Source organism: Nyctereutes procyonoides, unplaced genomic scaffold (assembly GCF_905146905.1).
Source record: "Nyctereutes procyonoides isolate TBG_1078 unplaced genomic scaffold, NYPRO_anot_genome, whole genome shotgun sequence".
In the NCBI taxonomy this organism is placed as follows: Eukaryota; Metazoa; Chordata; class Mammalia; order Carnivora; family Canidae; genus Nyctereutes; species Nyctereutes procyonoides.
In genome coordinates this window covers 18,781,188-18,803,644 of record NW_026575139.1, presented here as the reverse complement: position 1 = coordinate 18,803,644, position 22,457 = coordinate 18,781,188, and the positions used below count along the sequence as shown (strand labels likewise).

Genomic DNA, 22,457 nt, shown 5'->3' with positions numbered 1-22,457 from the left:
AAAAAGCGATCAACCTCAACTGTCATATAGTGTTCATCAATTTTAGTAAACACCAAGATAAAAACTCAACCATCAGGAAAAATGCCTTTGTCTCTGCCTCTGTGTGTCTTTCATGAATATATAAATCTTTAAAAAAAAAAAAGTAAAAACCATATTTGAGACAAAGCAAATAAAGAGGTATTTATTATGGAAATATGGGATAACAATCTCTTAGGGAAAATACCAATGTTATATAATTTGCTACAAGAGCTTGCTTTTACTCAATGCTGATAATTATTAACTACAGTTGAGAAATTACATATGTTAAGGAACAAAGGAAAGACAAGTGGACTATATGCAGGGAGGCCCTGCTTAAGGATTAAAACAGAATTTTCAGAAGAATGAAATGTAAACATGGAGAATGAACAAAAAGTTAAGATCAGAGTTTACGAGCTCACTTCTCTCTGTGAGAAATTAATCATTTTAAAGTAGAAATAGAAGCAAGCACTGGCCCGTGTGCCCAGAAAAAAGTGACAAGCTTCATGACACTTAAATGACAGGCACTATCAGAAACCATACAGATAGAAACTTGCTCAGGAAAACTGCAATTTAGAAGAGTGAGCTTCTCTAAATAATGGCTTCAAAGATAGTCCTTAGAGTTTCAAAGGCCCCCGTTCGTGCACTTTTCCACAAAGATGGTCTCTTAAATGCAAAAATAATTTCTTACACAACTGTACAAAACAAAATAAAGGAAACAACAATAATAAAACCTTTATTCATTAAAGTTGGCACCCGTTGTAGGGAATGGTCTGTGTCCTTAACCATCTATCTTCTGTTAAATCTGATCACTAAAGTAAGGTTGGTTTATTCCCAGCCACCCCCATGCAAGTGACAATGATGCAGCAACGCCATCTTATTACTCGACCAACTTGCTTATTTCAGAACCCAATTTAAGCAGGATTTAGTCATTCGAAACAGCGCCAAGAGGCTCATTATTTGACTTAATTTTTTTTTAATTTTTAAGACTATCTGGATAATGTGTTTATTGTAACAAAGATAATCCAAGCTAGCAAAGTATACAAAATTAAAGAAAAATCACAGTCCTCATTAGACACCGCTGCTTATTTCCCTCTTTTCTCCCGAGGTAACCGCTGTTAGTAGAAAAGTAGTTAATTTTTCTTCTCACTTGCTAATTCATGGGGGAAAAAAGGCCTTTCTTTCACAAAAGGGAACTGTGATGGTTAATTGTGTGCATTACCATGGCTAGGCTTCAGTGCCCTGATAGTAGGTTAAACATTATTTTGGGATGTTTCTGGATGAGGTGTTTGTGGAGGAGATTAGCATTTAAATCAATGGACTTGGAGTAAAACAGACTACCCTCCATAATGTGGGTGGGCCTCATTCAATTAGTTGAAGGTCTAACAGAACAAAGACCAAGAAGTAATCATGCCAGCAGATAACCTTTGGTTCTATGTCTCTGGAGAACCCTGACCAATACAAGGGTCATTCTAAGTGAATTATGTGCAATGTGACTTTCACTTAACACTACCATTGTTCCAGGTGGCAGACTGCAGATTGTCTGTCAATTCTTAGCCTTTTCCTCATCTTGTGTAGACATGTGCTATGGAAATCAAGGGAATCAAGTACTTCCTTTATGACTCCCCTGGAAGAGTACTGCTGGAAACCTTGTGTCCTTTGGACTTTGTCCCATGCTAATTTTGCTTTATATGTATCCTTTTGCTACAACAACCTAAAGCTGTGAGTACAGCTGTATGCTGAGTCCTCCCAGAGAATCATGGATTTTGTAGGGATGGTCAAGTGACTGTCTTGGAAGTTTTACTGATGGCTCCTAGGGGAGTCTCCTGCCCTTCTGATGCAGGTATCACTTCTTCCTGAGGACCCAGGACCTGGAGGGATAGCTATCACCAGGTGTGACCACATGGAACAAACGTGAAGATGAAGCTAATTTACCAAGGAGACTGAATAGGAGAGAAAGGAGCTCGAGTCCTTGATGGCACAAGCCCTGAACTATGAAACCAAAAGAAACCTTTGCTTTTGCCACCATTTGATGGATTTTGTTATCTGCAATAAAAATGTTCCTTTAAAAATAACTATGAGAGGATGTCTGAGTGGCTCAGTGGTTGAGCGTCTGCTTTCAGCCCAGGGCATGATCCTGGAGTCTTGGGATCGAATCCCACATCGGGCTCCCTGCATGGAGCCTGCTTCTCTCTCTACCTAGGTCTCTGCCTCTCTGTCTCTTTCATGAATAAATAAAATCTTAAAAAAAAAAAAAACTATGAGTATTCTACAGTAGGAAACACTACCACATAATCATTTCCCCTCTTGATAGTCATTTATTCATTTTCAAAAAATGTTTATTGGGATGATGTGCAGAAAAGTTACCCTAGGCATAGCTGTTATCCTTTGAAAAGTGGGTCCTTGGCTAGAATCTGGGTTAGGTTTTGGAAGGGTTCCCACTGCCCTGAGAGAAGCGACTCATTGTGCCTAAACTGTCTGTACAATGTGGTTTATGCTCAACATGTGTTTTCCTCCTGGGAGCCTGTAATTTTGATACATGCCAGGCAGAGACTGGGTACATGACTGGTCTCCATTAAAAACTCCAAGCACTGGGTCTCTAATGAGCTTCCCTAGAAGGTTACATTTCACCTATGATGTCACATGTGCTAGGGGAATCAAGGGAATCCAGTACTTCCTTTATGACTCCCCTTTAAGAGTACTGCTAGAAACCTTGTGTCCTTTGGACTTTGTCCCATGCTGATTTTGCTTTGTATGTATCCTTTTGCTACAACAACCTAAAGCTGTGAGTACAGCAGTATGCTGAGTCCTCCCAGAGAATCATGGATTTTGGGGAGGTCTTGGGGACCTCTGAAGTCAGCTAGCATCAGAAGTAGGATTTGCTAGGCTGACACTCACTCACTGAAACATGATGAAAGCAGTGTTTGGGAAAGGAAGGGTAGGGGACAGGGTATGATGAATCTCTGGTGGTCAGGTGGTTACAGGGCTCTATCCATGGTACACAGCAGCAGCAGCAGCTGAGCTGTGTGTTGTGAGAGGTAAAAGTTAATGGTGGAACCTGAAAATGATAGATCCTACTCTCTGCTTGAGAGTAGGCTAGTTGCTTTTGGCCATGGTGGCTAAAGTGATGCCTTTGGGTTTTATTTTATCCGCCAGACAGGAGAAAGGGCTTCCAAATTCCCAAAGGTGAGTGGGCCAAAAATGTTAAAAGTTTACAGTGCTCTCTCCTCCAAGTGGGTTAGAGGGGAAGACGGGGTTAAGAGGGAGTAAAACCAGATCCTAATGATGTAGGAATGATGTTGGGATTTGGAGCCGATGGCCAAGAAAGAATTCTTGAGATGTCTTTGGTGCAAAAAGGTGTTTTTTTAAAGCAAGAGGACAGGACCATGAGCAGAAAGAACTGCACCAGGGTCACAAGGAGTGGCCCATTATAGACTTTCAAGTTGGGAGGTAGTTAGGGAGAGCATAAGTCTCTCAGGAATTTTGGAAGCAAGGTTTCCAAGACCTGGAGGGGGCTAGCTGTTGTGGGGGTGGGGGGAGAAGGTCATTTATTACTGTCTAATAAAATCTGAGTCATGAGATCTTTCAGATGTATATCAGTGGGTTATCTAGTTGGGGGATGATTGCCAACATATATCTTGAGAAGTAGAGATAAAGGAAGTTTCCAAAGGAATTTTTGTATGTTAAGTAGACTTACAGGGTTCTGGGGGTCGGGCTAAGATTGCCTTTTGCCCTTAGCAAAGTATGAACATTGAGGCAGCTGAGTTCCTAGAAGAATGTCACTCTGCCTGTTTCAAGGACTTGTCAATAGGCTGTAAGTAGTAAGGAAATTTAATTTTTCTTTTGCCTTTGTTTCCCACATCACTAGGGATGGAGTAAAATTTTAGATAAAGCAGAAAGAAAAGAGAAGAAGCCTGCTCTCCAGGAGGTTTTTTTTTTTTTTTTTTTTTTTTTTTTTTTTTTTTAGTCTAGCTGCTGCTGCAATGGCCTCCCCAACTCCCCCTTCCTCCCCTGCATTCCAGCCAGGATCTTCCCTGGCAGCTGTAAAGTTAACATGTAAATACTGAATTTACTTCCTGTCAGTTCCAGTAAATTTGCAATAAGAAAAAAAAAAGTAATTCTTTTAGTGGCTTTGTATTTCCTGGTTATTGCAAATGCATGCATGATAAAAATTGATAATGTTAAATGCTTACATGCCTAAGGAATCATCCTGATCAGGGGAAGCTGCAAAAAAGAAATGTGTTAGTGGGACAAACTTCCTTGCTTTTTGCCGCCAGTGGGCGGGTTAGAATTGAAACTCTTGAGTACAGAACAAGCCTCTGTAATTGCTGGCTTTTGCTATGGAAGATACGGATGTTTGCTTAGTGCAGCCTGTAGAAAAGGAGACAGGAGGACAGATGTAATCTACAGATGGAAACACACTTTTGGAGTCCTACAGAGGTTTTAGTTGGCTTCTGAAGGGAGAGTACTGACCTTAGAGCCTGATGGGCATATATGTGTGTGGAGGCAGGGAGAGAGAAACAGAGAGAGAGACAGGGCAAGCTTGCATACGCAAGTGGGAGCCCAAAGGCTGACAAGACAAAGGCGTAGCACAGCCTCACATACCACTTGGATGTTATGGCCCTCCAGCATCTTGCCTTTGCTGCTGGAAAAAAAAAAGCCCCTGGCTTTCTAAAAATCCTGAATTCATAGATCTTATTTACTTGGACTTGATTTTAAGCTAAAACGTGATGCTGTCTGGCATAGGCTTCCTGCCTCCATGTGAGCTGGACCAAACCGAGAGCAGGCACAGCTCAACAAACAGATCTCAGACTCTGACCTCTGTACATTACGCCACCTCTCTGGGGGGCCCCATACTGTGAGAAAAATTGTGAATGCCTGGTTGGACTGTCTGAGTCACACACAAATGGTCACAGGACAGGGCTGTTCTTTGATGGGACCGTCTGAAGTCAAGCTGCTGACTGGCTCTGTATTTCTGCTACAGAGGCTAACCATATTCTTAACTATTGTCTGAAGCTGTAGTTTGGGAGAAGATACATCACAGGGACTGTGACCCTTTATTTGCTCCTGACAGTTCGAACGACAGAGGGACTCCTGGCCCCCGTGGAACAGGTCTTAACTTGTGTCTGGCTCTCCTCATGAGCTGCCATCTCCAACAAGGGACTGATTACCTGACTGCTTCCCTCACCTCTCTCTCTCCTGCATACATCTTAGTGCCATCTGATTCAATGCAGTTGTCCTTAGAGAGGGAACGATCTTTTCCAGACTGCTTACTAGATAAGTGATCAGGGTGAAAGGGGTGCGAGGTTACATAACCTCACTTTGAAATTTTTTGAAAATTCAGGATTTTTGTCCTGACCAATTTTTGAACATGATGTTTTTCTGGCTCAGCTGTATAAAAATGCTTTTCTGTGAAGATATTTTGCTCCTCATACAGAATCCCTTCAAGCAAAAGGATTCGATGAGGGTAGGGGATGACTGAGAAAATATAAAATTATGATTACTGAATAGAAACACTGATTTTCTAACAACCAAGGGAAAGAAACTGAAGCCCCCTGCACCTGGAGAGGCACCAGTGAAGGAAAAAGGAATTATGATGTTTGGTTTTTGAAACTATTTCTGGAAGCTTCTTCCCGTTCCCAAAGGAAAACTCTCCATGTACCTTTCGAAGCTATTGAGAGTGATTCAGGTTGAGGAGCCTGTGCTCATACAAGACAGGGCTATGAGGCCGCAGGAGGTGGCTCAGCCTCTGCACTTACCATGCAGAAAACCTCCAGATGTTTGTTGCCCACACTCATGAGGCGGATGAACTGGTGTCATGGACAACAAAACTGCTTGGAACTATGTGACAGTCTCTCTGAAACTAAAAACTGAACTAAATTACTTGGACTGGAAACTCAAGGACAAGATGGCCATGGTAGAAGGCCACATTATCCTGCCTAACATATGTCTTGCTTGGGGTGCCCCAATGATGGTAAACTCTTTGTTTCTAGGGCTACCACATGTGCCCTCTGGGACTGTATTTTTAACATGCTCCCTGACTATCACAACACCACCTCAGTTTCAACTTACTGGCCAGTTGTGCTGGGACAGAATTGATGGCTTATGCCTAGGTAAAAAAATTAATAGATATTTAAGGAAGAAGCCATCTGGCTAAGGCAGGCCTTTATGATTAACGGGATTTGTTAATTGGCTAAGTCCAGGACTCATAATTGAAATCAGTATTGCAGATTGGCCACTCTTTATTGTCTGGGTCTTACTGAGAGTAACTGTGCTGTAAAGACAAGATGGCCAATGACCAGGGGGTAGACTGTACAGAGAAGAGTTCACATAGCAGGCTTAAACTTCTGTCCTTGAAAAGGTGTATTAGGTTAGGCCTTGGCTAGAGACTGGGAACTTAAGATTTTGGAAGAGTTCCCACTACCCTGTTATGAGTGACTCATCCCAACTGTACAAACAATATGGTTTGTGGTGAACACCTGCTTTCCTTCTGTAAGTTTGAAATTTTGGTATGTGCTAATAAGCATGACTAGGCCCCTAAAACGACTCCAGATATTAGGTCTCTAATCAGTGCTCCTGGTAGGCAGGATGTCACACATGTTGTCACAACTTGTTGCTGGGTAAATTAAATACCTTCTGTGTGACTCCCCAGGAAGTAGACCTTTGGAAGCTTGTGTCCGGTTTTCCCAAGACTTCACCCATGCACCTTTCTCTTTACTGATTTTGCTTTGTGTTCTTTTGCTGTAATAACTCATAGCTGTACGTACGACTACATGCTCAGTCCTGTGAGTCTCAGAGAATCATCAAGTTGGAGGTGTGGTCCTGGGAATCCCAGACACAGTTGGAAATAAGTATGAAATAGTCAACAAACAGCAAGAAGGCAAGTGTGGCTGAAGTTATGTGAGTGAAAGGAAGTGGCAGATGATGAAGTCAGAGGGGCTTGATCATGTAAGGCCTTTTTGGACTTTATTCTGAATGTGATAGGAAGCCACTGGAAGCTGTAAACAGAAAGGAAAAGTTGTCTGGCTGCTAAGAGAACTGACATAAGGGGGAAAGGAGGAGAGCAGGGACACCAAGCAGGAAGTTCTTACAGACATGAGACTCTTCAACTGCCCTTGGGTGGTTCAGATCTGCTTCAAAAAGGAGAAACTTATGTTCATCTTTAAAGATAAGTAGAAATACAATTAACTCGGGCAAGGGGGTGAGGAAGGTAATTCAAGTAGCAGGAAGAACTTGTACAAAGACCTAGAGGCATAAACTGCATGGTGTATTTGAAGATTGGTGAAGGGTCTGATATAGCTGCAAGAGGGTCCTGGGCAGAGATGCAGGAGATGAAGGTACAGAGGACAGCAGGCATGCTGCATGTGGAAGCTTTTGGGAATCATGCTAAGGAGTTTGTGCTTCATTTCACAGGCAAATGGGGAGATAATAAAGGGTTGCATATAGGGAAGCTATGGATTTTGGGTTTTAGGAAGATCAATTTGGCAGAGATATGGATGAGAGGCCAACAAAGGAAGCAAGTCTAGAAGTTAAATTTCATACTGCCCAGTTCTAATGTAGTTGAGACTGCACACAAAGCCATGCCTATGTAATTTATGTTATACATAAACAGGTGATGTGTTAGAATCATGTTAGAAACATGCTGACCAAAGACTTTCTGGCAGACACATTAAAGGTATTTACTACCAGGTGGGTCCTCCTTACCTATGGAATGCTTTAGCAGGATGTATGTTGTGTGTCTAGAATGCTCACTATACATAAACCCGGTATATATTTATGACAAATGACTTCCTAGAAAATATCACACAAACTATGCAGTTATCAGAAAATAAAGTGGAGAGGTTTCATAATGGAAACAGCTCCCTTTCACGAAGTGACATTCCATATGCATCATTTAAAGGCCTCATATGTTAAAATCTGTGCCAGGGTACATCCTCATTGAGGCAAGCAGGACCTGGGAGTAGTGCTGGCAGTCACAGACTTCTTAACACTTCACCTATATCTCTAAAAATATTAGTCAAGTTTGGTACTAAGATCTCTGATTTTTTTTTTTAAGATTTTATTTAATTACTCATGAGAGACAGAGAGAGAGAGAGAGAGAGAAAGAGAGAGGCAGAGACACAGACAGAGGGAGAAGCAGGCTCCATGCAGGGAGCCTGACATGGGACTCGCTCCCAGGTCTCCAGGATCAGGCCCTGGGCTGAAGGCAGTGCTAAACCGCTGAGCCACCCGGCCTGCCCAGATCTCTGATTCTTTAGAGTCCACAGTTTGTCAATCTGACCCATTGGGTTTTCTCACAGTATTTAATTTGAACTGGAAGAACTAGGATGAATGATACTTTAAGAGCTACCAGTACTGACAACTCAGTTGCAATGCATGTCCCTGATGTCTAGACTGATGCCTAGATTGTAGTGTCTAAATACGATTTCACACTTAAAGGAATCTGGGTGTGTTTTTTTTTTTTTTTTTTTTTTAAGAAATGGCAGATTCATTTCTGGATTAGGAAATGCAAAAGATGAATTTAAGATGTCCCATCTTGCCTAAAGAGAAAAAAGTTTAAAAGTCACCTATGATTAGTCAACAAAAGAATGGACTTGAAGGGACTCTCAGTATGCAATAATGGGATAACTGAGCAATGAAAAAGAAGGACTGCAACTGTGTGAAGCAAGTATACGTGAAACCCATGGATCTGGAATGATGCTCAGAAGCAAACAGAAACAAACAAACAAACAAACATGTACTTACTGGCCTCCTTTGGAGGTTGCTAGGGCATCAAATTATTTGAAAATATTTCAAGGGAAAGAACCAAGCATTTATCCTGCCTGTAAGGACTGTGTTTCAGAACAAGCAAATAATTGATAAGGCAAAGTTTGTCTTTATAAAAGAATCCTAGGTAACACATGCTGGAGGAATTATACACTAGAAAGCCATCACTTTGCAATTCCTAGAGAAATAATGGACCCAGCCAACAAATGGTTGTCAAAACCTCTAGGTGAGGGGATCCCTGGGTGGCGCAGCAGTTTGGCGCCTGCCTTTGGCCCAGGGCGCGATCCTGGAGACCCGGGATCGAATCCCACATCGGGCTCCCAGTGCATGGAGCCTGCTTCTCCCTCTGCCTGTGTCTCTGCCTGCCCCCCCCCCTCTCTCTGTGACTATCATAAATAAATAGAAAATTAAAAAAAAAATAAAACCTCTAGGTGAAAGATCAGTGAGGGTACTCTGAATGGCTGGATCAGGCTGACAGGACCCAGCTTCACTGATCAATTACCAGAAGTGGGACAAACCAGATCCTTTATGCCTCTGGATGTAATGTCATAGAAAGTACACAACACTCTATGAGATAGTCTCAATAAAAAAACAGAGCTACAGGGCAGCCCCAGTGGCTCAGTGGTTTGGCGCCGCCTTCAGCCCAGGGTGGAATCCTGGAGACCCAGGATTGAGTCCCTTGCCAGGATCCCTGCAAGAAGCCTGCTTCTCCCTCTGTCTGTGTCTCTGCCTCTCTCTCTCTCCCTATGCCTCTCATGCATAAATAATTAAAATCTTAAAAACAGGGATCCCTGGGTGGCGCAGAGGTTTGGCGCCTGCCTTTGGCCCAGGGCGCGATCCTGGAGACCCGGGATCGAATCCCACATCGGGCTTCGGGTGCATGGAGCCTGCTTCTCCCTCTGCCTGTGTCTCTGCCTCTCTCTCTCTCTCTGTGACTATCATAAATAAATAAAAATTTAAAAAATTAAAAAAAAATCTTAAAAACAAAAAAACAGCTACATCTATACCTCAGCCTCTAGAGTTAACTTCCAGCATACGGATTAAATAGCAGATGGTGGAAGAAGTCCAATGACAAGGATATGACCAGCTCTATCCAGAATGTGGGAGATTGTATAGCACAAGGGACATTATTTTAACAAATAAAATGAAATAAAAAACAAAAGAGAACTTTTACAGATAAAGAGAAACCAAAGATCTTAGTGTGGATACTGGTTTAAACAAATCAATTCTAAAAAGATATTTGAAACACAGGGGACACTGCAGAGAGACTGGATGATTAAGGAATCATAGCTAATTTTGCTGGGTGTTAAAATACCATTGTCATTTCGTTGGGGAAAAGAAAAGACACTTTTGGAGATATGTGCACAGGTGAAATAATGTGGAATCTGCTATAAATACTCTAGGAAAGCAAAAAGAAGATGTGTATGGGGTGGCAGAGATGCAGCAAGAGAGAATGTGAATGGCTACTGACCCTGGATGATGGGCACAGAGGGTCATTATACCCTTCTCTGTTTTGAAGTCTCCTTCATAAAAAATTAAAAAGAATGAATTAAACTATAGTATTTGGCAAAAATTTAAAAATGGTAATACATAATTGGCTGAGGCACAGGAAAAGGAATTGTTTCAAATGAAGTAAACAGAATTACTTTTCTGAAGAATAATTTAACAGTATGGGATCAAATGTCTTTTAAAATTTTACATTCAGTCCAGCAAATTTACTTTAAAAAACTGAGAAAATTTTCATAGGTATGCACAAAGGTACATCTAAAATGATATCACAGAAAAAAAAACATAGTAAGCAATCTATTTCTAACTTATGGTATATTTATATGTAAATTTCAAAAAAGTTTTATTTATTTAAGTAATCTCTATGCCCACCATGGGGCTTGGACTCATGACCCTAAGATCAAGAGTCGCGTGCTTCTCCAAATGAAGCAGCCAGCTGCCCCACCTGTAAAATTTTTGATAGCCATTAACTATCAAATTGTAAAATAATACTAATGATTGGGAAAATGTTCAAGATAAACTGTTAAGCACAAAATGCGGGCTGTAAAAAGATATATATAAATATATCCAATTTAGTCTTCTTAAAACTATACATTTAGAAAAGAGCCTGAAAGAGTTTTCTTCATGATGTTAATATCTATGATGTCTAGTTGATGGGATTAAGATACTTTTAATTTTTTTAGACATGATTTATCTATTCATGGGCATGGATATTTGTAATAAAAAAACTCTACTTTTGAAAAAAAATTGTATTTTTGAAAGGTAAAATCTTAATCAATTTCCAAAAGTGGCAGTAACAGAATACTAAGTGGGTGATCTTTGAAATAATAAACAAAGGACAGAAGGTTGGTGAAACAGGGTGGAGTGGATTAATAATTAATTTTTAGAAGGATAGGTATTTAGCACACTCTATTGTGAGAAAGAGAAATTTTAAATTTAAAAACAGAGAGTGTCAAGAAGGTAAAAAGAAAGGGGATCAAAGTTTATGTTAGATAAACAACTACATCAATTTCCTAGGGAGATTGAGAAGGTTAATGCAGTAAAAATCCTAACATAATTCTGAAAATAACCAGGGTAGCATATTAGACTATCATTCTTGAGTTTACATTTCGTGTACCACTTGGGCAGATAATTACATACTAGAATATGAAAAGAGGATGTTAGGATATTACTATAGTACAAATGCAATTTTGATGATTAAATTCAGCTTACATAACTTGGGTCCAATCTGTTAAGTGAATAACTGGCATATAAAAATCTAGTGGGCAGCCCGGGTGGCTCAGCGGTTTAGCGCTGCCTTTAGCCCTGGGCGTGATCCTGGAGACCTGGGATCGAGTCCCACGTCAGGCTCCCCGCATGGAGCCTGCTTCTCCCTCTCTCTGTCTGTGTCTCTGCCTCTCTCTGTCTCTTATGAATAAATAATATCTTAAAAAAATTTCTAGAAAGTCATACTATATTCTACACATTACATGTGCTTCATAATCAATAAGACCAGACTTCTGCATCTTTGTACACTAGTTTAAGATTTCAGTTGTCTCCTTCCTAAGTTAGGCAAAAGCAAGGAAAATGTCCAGACTACCTTGTTTCCGTACTTTTGTTGGCTCTTCGTAGTCCTTGTTTTCTGAATTCGGAGATTCTAGAAAGCTGATTTCTTCTGTGACACTTTCCCCTTCTTGGCTCCTGAGGCTATCTTCCTCTTCTTGAATAGGTGATTCTAATTCTGATTCTTCTGAATCAAGAAATATTTGCCCAGCAACTACTCTGCCCGCTGTGCTGTGGTCCTTTACCGACTCATCTGATGGCAAAGGAGTCTGAGAATATAAAGTATTTTTAGTTTTCAAATAGTATCAGCACTGTCTCCAACCTAATCTGATTACTTTTACTAATCCAGATATATCTCCTTCAGCTGTGAATGTGCCATACTTGCTCATCTCTCTAAACTCTGGTATGTGTTTATCACATGCCTTCATCACTTGCCTAACCTGATTCTTTCTTCCAATTTCAACGTAGATGTTATTTCCCCCAGGAGACATTCCTTAACTCCCGAGGCCTGGATTAGGGTCCCCTATAAACTCCCAACATAGCTTATACTTCCACTATGAAAGCCCTGTACTACAACTTTGTTTCTTATCTATATTCCCTCAAATCTAGAGATCAAAAATCATAACTGAATGGTCTCCTTGGATAAAAAAGTGTCATTCACTGAATCAACCAATTTAAATGCATTAGCTCAACAGATTTATAAAAATTGATATAAGTGAAAACAAATGGCAGAGGTTAAGTCTTCAAAATTAAACTAAAAACATAGGAATAAAATTGATCTCTCACTAGGCAGTAAAAATGTTATTGCCTTTAGGCTCCTACATACACAGCACATTCAAGTTAAAACTAAACCTAACAACTAACATTCTGAATAAAAATAGTTATTATTTTCCTACAGGTCAGTTATTTCCCCCCACCCCCAGAAGAACTAGTGTATTGATACCAGCTACATTTTTCTTTTCTTTTTTTTCTCTTAATCCAATTCTGTTGCCCAAAAGGGGAACAGGGGAATAGGATTTCCTATTCTAAGACAAATAATTCATGCTTTTAAATTGGGCATCAAATACTGGTCAAGGCAAATTTTAGTACACACCTTGGAATCTAAGGATTCATCCTGACTGCCTTCTTCATCTGTAAAGAGATTTTAAGACAATTTTGTCATCCTTCTTGTTAGGAAATCACAGATATTGTTAAAACACTTGATAAATACAACAAATAATAATTAGACACTTGATAAATATATCTAGAATTATCTAAAAATTGGTTGTATTCAACAACTGTTCAGAAAAGATTAGGTAAAAGGAAAACAAGGGGCTAGATGGGGTGGTTCTTCCTCTTTTCCCAGGGAAAACACTAACTTCACCTGTCTTATGTATAGGAAGACCCACCACTACCACGAGGCACTTCTTCAGATACCATCCAAAACTGTTCACATTTAGTCCACTACTGAGTTACTAAACTTATAAAAATAAATATCTGATTTTGTGGTTCAGGGTTCCACCTATTCTTTTCCTTTGCTTAGAATCTGGAGTCACTTAGCTTATTTTAGTGATTAGCATTTTATTGTTCACTAAGACTACGAAAGATAGACACTAACAATTACTATCATGTGAGAGAGTTGCTAGACTAAGATATTTAGGATTTGTGTTCTATTCTACTGAAGAGTTAAGCAGATAAAAGTAAAAAGTAGCACCATACCATCATGTACTCACTCATATGAGACCTATTAAGTAACCAATATCTCATATTCAATGAATAATAACTTCAGCCCCTGGTTACACCTTTCTTCCAAATTCATATCTGCTGCTTTGGCTTTGTCCAATTATGTTAATAGTCCTTCTACTATTCTGTTTTTCTGTTATTACTTCTATTCTGGATTTGTTATTCTTTTTCCTGATCTTATACAAATACATTGAACATAATGTCCATGTGTAAATGCTTGGTCATTGTATTCCTGGCCAGTTTAAAAACAACAACTGCCAAATGATCTCTAGGTTTCCTTCTTATTCTTAAAATTATCTGATTTTATACAGGAGTGGGCTTCAGTTATAAGCTCATCAGCTATATGAGAAATTAACCAGTAGACAAAATGCTATAAAACCATGTGCTTTTTGCCAGAAAACTTGGTGTTGAGTTACCATTTAACTTTACTTCATATGGCTACATCCTAAATATTATTCATAACTTGTAATTCTTTCAAGCATAAGAAAAACACCCTTTGGAATTTGTATTATCAAAGTAGTGAGCTAACTTTAAGAAGTATAACCAACTCATTATGTGTAAAATAACACAACACTATTTCACAGCATTTGTTTCTTTTGAATATTTGAGAAAACTAGTCTACCAGTGAAGTTTTGCCATATAAGAAAAGTGCTGTCAATTCAAAGACACTTAAGCTGCTTTCACATTTACTACTTTCAAGCTACCTTCCAAATATGTTTATTTCTGATGGGTGGGGAATCAAGGGTACAGCAGGTATTAGTCCCACGGTACCCATAACATTTGAGTAGTGATGGCAGTTAATTAACAATCATTCATAGTGCTGATTTCTTCACAAGTTTTACCCAAAGCCCAAATTCTTACAGACAGTTCAAGTTCCATTCTCAGTAAATCTTTGGATACAGGAAAAAAATTCATCTCTATTATATATCAAAGTTTTACGTGTGGATGTGTTTAAATAATCACAAACATTAACTAGTCTATCAAGAGCAGACATTAAATGTATAAATGTATACAGTATATCCCCAAACTTTAGATGAGCCAGAACTCTTAAATTACTAATCACTAAATCATGAAATTTAGTACCTTGTCTCTCACAACAGATTACACATGTAGCTAACAGGTATATAAAGCAGTACCTGTAAATAAATTTTAAAACATGTACATTTGAGATGTTACAAGCTATTAGACATTCAAGTAGCAAAATGTGTTTTTGAACTCCAAGAGACCTGGAAACCTGCAACAGGGTTATTTCACATGAATTGCATCATGCTTCTGTCTCTTCTCTCTTCAAACTAGGAACATATACTAATGTTACTGGTAAATAAGAGAATTCTTTCTCATTTACTAAACTGGGAAAGTCTACTCCAGATGGTAGTCTCAAAGCATAAGCTATTTTCTCTTTCAAACTGATATATTCATTCACAAGAACACTTTTATAGAAGTTACTTATAATCAAGAAACTTCCGATAGGAAGTAGGTAACAAAGTCATACAGAGAAGAATACAGATGTGAAGAAAAATTCATGGATGTATATATATAAATAAAAGTCATGTATAGTTATGTGTAAATAAAAATAATGCTTTTAGCAGAATAGACACAAAGAAAAAATGCAAAAGAATTCTCATTCAACAGCACCACATCCAAAATATAACGGTTTATATTACTTTAGTAATTGTAAAACTTCCTTTGAAAAAGATCAACTTTCATTTTTATTATATCAACTCAACTGCAAAAAAGTACCAGGGATATTCTTTCAGGGAAAAGTAATCAACACAAATTCATTTTCCAATTTGTCACATAAACCAGACTGATAGACCTTCAAACACAGAAGTCCTAAGAGTTTGAAGAGAGCAGACATCCCGTTCTATGCTTTACCACTGAATCTGTGCAGATCCTAAAATACTGATTTTTAATTACTCCAAAATCGAAGCCTGGAGAGCTAAGTTCAAACCTTGGCTTCATTACATATTAATTGTATACACGTGGTTCAATATAGCAAGGTTGGTCAGCCTCCTGTTTCTCAACCTGCCAAAAGAGAATACCACCGTCTTCTCTATTGACTCACAATAATGTTTTAAGGAAAAAAGGACAATGAAATTAAATACTGTCTGCAATCTGAAATTTACTCTTTGAATATCTGATAATAGAACTATTACCTGAAATACTTAGCAGAGGACCCAATTTAAAAGATTCTGTAACACTGTTTGGCATAAAGAAAAAAAAAAAGCAAACCATTTGTCTCCTCCTGCTGAAAATAAGACAACATGTATTTCTAAGTGAGAAAAATTATACATATGTGGAATATAAGAAATAGTGAAGGGGGCTATAAGGGAAAGGAGGGAAACTGAGTGGGGAAAAATTAGAGAGAGACACAAACCATGAGAGACTCCAAACTCTGGGAAACAAACAAAGGGTTGTGGAAGGGGAAGAGGGTGGGAGGGTTGGGGTGACTAAGTGATGGGCACTAAGGAGGGCACCTGATGGGATGAGCACTGGGTGTTATACTATATGTTGGCAAATTGTATTTAAATAAAAAAATTTAAAAAATATATAAAGAATAAAAAAGAAAAATTATAACATCTTTCATTACTGAGAAAATGGAGAAATATACTTTTAGTCTTCTCCTTTATGCACAGGAAAAAGAAAACTTTTCCAATAAAAGTGTCATATTTTTATATGCCTCTAAAGCAAGATATGAAATAATAGCTACTAACAGTGATGGAGTCAAGATTCCCTGGGAATTATACCTGGTAATAAATGCACACCTGGTAATAAATGCAACTTCCCTTGGGTAACCATTAATACTTAAACTTTAAGTCAAAGCAAAATTATGGACCAGGACTTGATTTTTAAATAGGAGCAAATCTTTAAATCTAAACTAATAATCAGGCTGACTTTCTGTATAAATATGCAATTTAATGAGTAAAAAAAGTCCACTGAAAATCCATGTACTGTTTCTAAAGCTTTACCTCACGTAAGTGCTTTACCGTAATTGCACTTCATGTGAGCACAGTAGTGCCTTTATCACCTGTCAGCAGGCACATCTCTACTGTTTTCGTTCAGGCTAAGGTCCTGCCTCTGCCAGAGAAAGGCTTCAGCACAGGTGAACTACAGTGGAAATCAGAACAGACATTTCTCGAACCCAGTCCTCTGCTAACATCAACACAATCCAAAGATTTAACACTTTGGTATGAATAATCTTCTATTATAACATGCTGAGAGAGTCCAACTGTTGATTAAATGACTTCTTCAAGTACCATCTACACCGACATGAAGTTCTTTGGTATACGAAATCTAGTTAACAGAAGATGCAGGAAAGTGTTGAGGGCTTTAATTTTCTTTAAATTATGCAAATTGAATTATGTTTTAGTTTCACACTATAGTGTGAAGAATTACTTGCGAAGCTTGTTGAACTAGAGATACCCTGACCTGTTCCCGACCTAAAGCTGCGTGTTTAACAAATTCCTAAGGAATTCTGATGCAAGTGGTCTATGGTCCATCAGGTACTCTATCCATTACACTCAACAGTTTCCTTTCATACTTCCTTTGGTCAAATAATTGGTAGCAGTGCTTCAAGAGTTATGGAGAGTTTTGAAGATGTGGTCATGAATACAAACCATCACTAAAAAGGGGGAAGGCAGACCAAAGCATGATGTTGGCAGTAAAGTAACTAGCATATGCTTGTTGCTTTTGAAATGGTATCTCAAACCACAATATGGATAGAATTTTAGGTTTAGACCTCTTATTTTAGAAACAGAATGACGTTATAGCATTGACTTACAACTAGGACAGATAATTTGGGGATTCAAATAACCATCTGGGAAATTTTCTGTTGAAGGGAAAAAAAAAAAAAAAAAGGAGTTGACATTTATACCCTGCCTTGTTCCAAAAAAATTTAAAGCCACAGAACAGCTGTCTTGTTAACCAAACTGATTAAAATTCAAAAGCTTTATTGTACTAATTGTTTCTTTACCAACATTTAAAAACACTAAGTGCTTTTTTAAGTTTTTTTTTATCAACACTTTCAAAAGAGAAGTTTTCAGATGTCGGCAGACTGAACTCTTAAAAAAGAAAAAGAATACATTTCAGAACCATAGTATTAATCTACCTGGGAAAATCAATTCAAAAGCACACGCATATACAAAAAAGAAAAGAAAAGAAAATCAGCTGCTATCCATTTTAAGAACGTATACGGACCCAGATTTTCTCAAAAAAAAAAAAAATCACAAAGTTTCTGTCAACAAGCACGGGGCAACTCAGAAACCCCGTGACAGCGATAAACACCACTTCCTCGGGGATATTTGCTTAAAAGGGGGTAGAGAGTGGACACAATCACATCAGAAGTCCTCGTTTTTTTAAACAAAGAGGCAAGGGGCCACCTCGGGTGCTAAGCAAACCCACCAAACCACTGTCAACATCCTGGGTTTGATGGACCTGGCTCCGCTCAGGGGCAACCCCAGGTGTGTCCATCGGTTCACTTACAAATCCCAAGCACACGAGCGGTCCGAGAGTTGAGGAAGTTCCAGCACGGCTTGGGTGTCGCTGTGGATCTCGGCCAGCTGTCGGGATTCGTTCCCAGAGTCCGGCCCCCTTTCGCGGGGAGTCGCGTAAAGTTTGTTAAGTGAGGAGAGGTGTGGGCGGGGTGGCCGCCCCTTCCCCGCCGCCCCTCTCTAGCTCCCTCAACACCCCCTCTCGCCCAGGCCAGCCAAAGCCCGAGGAACGACAGCGACTGACAGGCCAGTGCGAGGTGTGACCAGAGAAAGTAAGAGTCTCCAGCCCGAGCCCCCGCGGCCCTGCCCCGGGATGGAGGCCGGGGGGGAGGGGGGGGCGGTGGCTCCCGGCCTCTCCAGTCCGAGGGGGCGGATACTGACCCGAGGACGCCGAGGCCGAGCCCAGCAGCACCGCACAGAGCAGCAGCGTCAGCCCAACTCGGACCCGCATCCTGCTCGCGCGGCCGCTGCCACCCCTTGGAGCTGTCGCCTTCGCCTCTGCCACCACCGACTCAGGCACCGCCGCCGCCTCGCCGCTGCTCTTCCTGCTCTGGTCGCCTTCCTCCGCCCCTTCCCAGGCCTCCCTGCCCTAGTGCGGAGCCAATCCCCGCCCGCCGCCCCGGGCGCTGTGCCCAATCGCCGCAGTCTTCCCGCCCACCTCGTTGCCCCGCCCCCGGGGTCAAGCATTGACCAATCGCTTTGCGAGGTTCCCACACCGGCTTTCCCGATTGGACCACGGCCTCACCGACATGGCCCCAGCTAATTGGTAGATCCTGGGTTCGACCGTCCCGGAATCGGGACGTGAGTCCAGGGCCGGGAAGACAAGAAAGTCACCTCCGGACTACAGTTCCCAGCATGCACTTCAAGGGCCTCTTTCGACGTGTGCTCTCGGGAAACGTAGTTCGCTGTGGAGCAAGATTTAAAAGTGCAGGTGGCTGCTGAAGTTAGGAGAACTTAGGTAACACCTGGGCTGGACGTTAAGTCAAGGCTACGAACCCGCGTCCCTCCTCCCCCTTTTTTGGAGCCAGAATATGTATCAAAGAACACACATTTAAGAGTTTGTAATGTGTTAAAGCTCTTTCTCGCTCTTTGTTTTATTTAGAAAATTTGAATTGAACACAGTGATACCAACTTGGAGGGAAAATACAACAGCTGGACTGCGTTCGAAGTGTTTTTTTGGAATTTAGATGGAACAGGGCCATATTCGTGGAAACCGAAGTGGAACTCGCTCTCCTTTTTCCTTTCCCTGACAAAGCAAAAGGAAAGAAACCCCATCCAGGGCAGATCATCTCAATGCTAGTATTCGTTTTTAGGAGGGCCACAAGGTAATAATCTGCTGGGAAACGTGCCTTTGCAAAAACACTTTGAAACATCCCTCTCTTGTTCTTAGTTACACTGTTCTCTTTCTCTATGACTGACCTTAGGAGGCTGGATTGATTGATGTATTTGGAGGTAGAGGTGATGGTGATTGCATTGCAGAAAAGGAAAAGGTCCTGTGTATTAAGTACCAACCCCAGGCATGCTCCCACTGTGTAGCAGGGAAGTGGCTTCATGTTCCTGCCTCTGCATCAAATTGTGCCATTCTGTTTCCCCTAGCGTCCACCCACCCTCAGCTCATTTCTGGAACTGAGTTGAATTCAATCCTCAGCTCAGTTTGAGGTCAGGGTTCTGGAAAAGTCCACACTGCCCACATAATTTAACCTCCAGGCATTTTCTTCCATCTTCTTTGCTAGAAAGTCCTCTTTTCCAAAAAAGGACAAGGATAAAAAACTGCTTAGAAAAAAAAAAATAAAAAAAGACTCGGGACGCCTGAGTGGCTCAGCGGATTAGAGCCTGCCTTCTGCCCAGGGCTTGATCCTGGAGTCCCACAGATCGAGTCCCACATCTGTTTCCCTCCATGGAACCTGCTTCTCCCTCTGCCTGTTTCTGTGACTCTCTCTCTCTGTGTCTCTCATGAATAAATAAATAAAATCTTAAAAAAAAAAAACCCAAACATCAACTGCTGTTCCACATTCACATCAGAGGGGATGAAGGAAAAATATTGTCCTATTATTCTATTACCTTGTTGACACCCATTTCTATTTCTTTTTTTTTTTAGGATTTTATTTATTTATTCATGAGAGGCAGAGACATAGGCAGAGGGAGAAGCAGGCTCACTATGGGGAGCCTGAAGTGGGACTCGATCCAAGGACCCCAGGATCAGACCTGAGCCAAAGGCAGGCACTCAACCCCTGAGCCACCCAGGCGCCCCTCATCTCTATTTCTGTCACTAATAATGTGTCCTCAGAGTCCCTCTGATTTTAAATCATGGAGTAAAATATGACATAATTTTCTCCCTTTTTCATCTTCCTCCCTTTTTCATCTTATCAATCATCACGTGCTCACAATTTGAGCCATATAATTACTCTTTTATTATTTTTTAGGGTTTTATTTTTAAAGCAATCTCTACACCCAATGTGGGACTCGAATTCACAACCCCAAGATCACGATTTGCATGCTCTACTGACTGAGCCAGCTAGGTACCCCTGTAATTGTGAACATTTTGCTCTTCTCATTGGAAACTTCCCTACTGGGTCTCACTTTCCTTTACCTGCCCCATGCACCTGAGTTCTAGCTATATTCACCAACATCACTCTCTCTTCATTCTTGCTAAAGCCACATAACAGCCAGAATGATTTTGCTTTTAAAATTAAATTTCAATTCAATTCAAATTAGATTAAAATTCCTATTCAAAATTTTCAATGACTGCCTTTGTCATAGAATCAAAAAATGTTTGAACTGACAAAATAGGAACTTGTGCTGACAGTTCTACTTTCTTGGGGAAGTACTGGGAAGAAATTTCTGCCTTCTACAAGAAAAGCAGTGATTATTTGATTGATAGACTAGAGAATGTTCACTGCTTGGGACTCAGCTTCTCCTTCCATCTTTTTCTTTCCTAAGTGCTTCTTATATTTAAGACCCTCTGCTGGATGGTAGATAAACAAATATCCCACATCTCTGACTACTTTCCTGATTTCCACATGAATACACTCTTGCTTTGTCACAGGCTCCTTTACCCTCTCCCCACTGCCCTTGCTTCTTCTGAGCCACAACCATGGCATCCTTCCCATTTTCACTTGTGTTTCATCTTGGCTGAGCCTCTTCCCTGACTAGGCCAGTTCTCATTATTCTTTATTTCTCTATGTGTTTACAGGACACTCACAAACTTGCCTTTTAAGTGGGATGTAAACTCTTTGCAGCCAGAGACAATTACATAATTCAGTATATAGGTATTTAGCATTGGACTCACCATCTACTAACACTAGATAATTTATGTTGATTGATAGATATGTCTTACTTATATTTTAATAAGATTTTGAAAGTACTTGCTATAAGTTTAATCTTTTTAAAATTTTATTTATTTTTAAGATTTTTATTTATTTATTCATGAGAGACACACACAGAGAGAGAGAAGCAGAGACATAGGCAGAGGGAGAAGCAGACTCCATGCAGGAAGCCCAATGTGAGACTCAGTCCTGGAACTGTGGGATCAAACCCTGAGCCAAGGCAGAGATGCTCAACCACTGAGCCACCCAGGCATCCCTAGTCTTTTTTTTTTTTTAAGATTTTATTTATTTATGGAGAGAGAAAGAACAGAGGAAAGAGCAGAGGAAGAGGGAGAGAGATACTCAAGCAGACCCTAAGACCATGATATCATTACCTGAGATGAAATCAAGAGTCAGATGCTTCACTGACTTGAGTCATCCAGACACCCCAAGTTACAAGTTTAATCTTAAAATATCTTACAAGGAAATATTATGAAGCATTTGTACCTCTAGTATATAGGAAATTTACTTCAGTCCTCTGTACCTCTGTAAAATGAGTACATTAATAATATTCTCTTCACCATATGTGTTGTGAAGTTCATATCTCAAAAGGGATATGCAGGGAAAAAGTAGTTCTTTAATTATAGCGTGCTCTGCAAATATTATTTCTTATTGATTGCTTGATTGAAGCAAAGAAGAAAATTGAAATATTAGTTGGTATATAGATGAATAAAATTAATTTTATTCCCTTAATCTAGAAAGAGTTTAGAGCTGCTAGAGTTATTGTCCTTAGCCAATGACGAATAATTGACATCTTCTGAGAATGCTCCTAGGACCTTGACTGTTTGGGGAAATTCCAAGTCTCCAAACCAGGTCTAGAACATGGTGTGGGAAAATCAGATTTATTTTTCAGCCTGCTAGATTGCATGATGATTAATTAGTGAAAAAGTTGTGAATTCTCCATGGCCTTATCTAGGCCAAGTGTACATTCCTTATGGTTTCCTGCCAACATTCCCAGTTAAACTTATGTACTCGCTCTACTTGTACAAAATGTTAATAATTATTTATTAATTCACAGACTTCTTTAATATTTGCTCAGCTGTCTGTATTC

At 40.1% G+C, this 22,457-nt stretch overlaps 1 protein-coding gene across 2 annotated transcripts in view; it reads right to left on the bottom strand.

The window, feature by feature from the left end:
- The window catches only part of SEL1L (SEL1L adaptor subunit of ERAD E3 ubiquitin ligase), a 57,195-nt gene extending 38,038 nt beyond the window's left edge, over positions 1-19,157 (bottom strand). Inside the window, exons 1-3 of one of the 2 annotated variants that reach the window (XM_055304026.1) lie at positions 18,423-19,157; positions 12,923-12,960; positions 11,867-12,098 (exon numbers count right to left, since the gene is read on the bottom strand). In XM_055304026.1, coding sequence (XP_055160001.1) covers positions 11,867-12,098; positions 12,923-12,960; positions 18,423-18,492 — 340 coding nt within the window. In that variant the 5' untranslated portion in view covers positions 18,493-19,157. The remainder of the gene's footprint in view (positions 1-11,866; positions 12,099-12,922; positions 12,961-18,422) is intronic. The other variant, XM_055304027.1, reaches the window with a different exon arrangement.
- Positions 19,158-22,457: the final 3,300 nt, after the last annotated feature.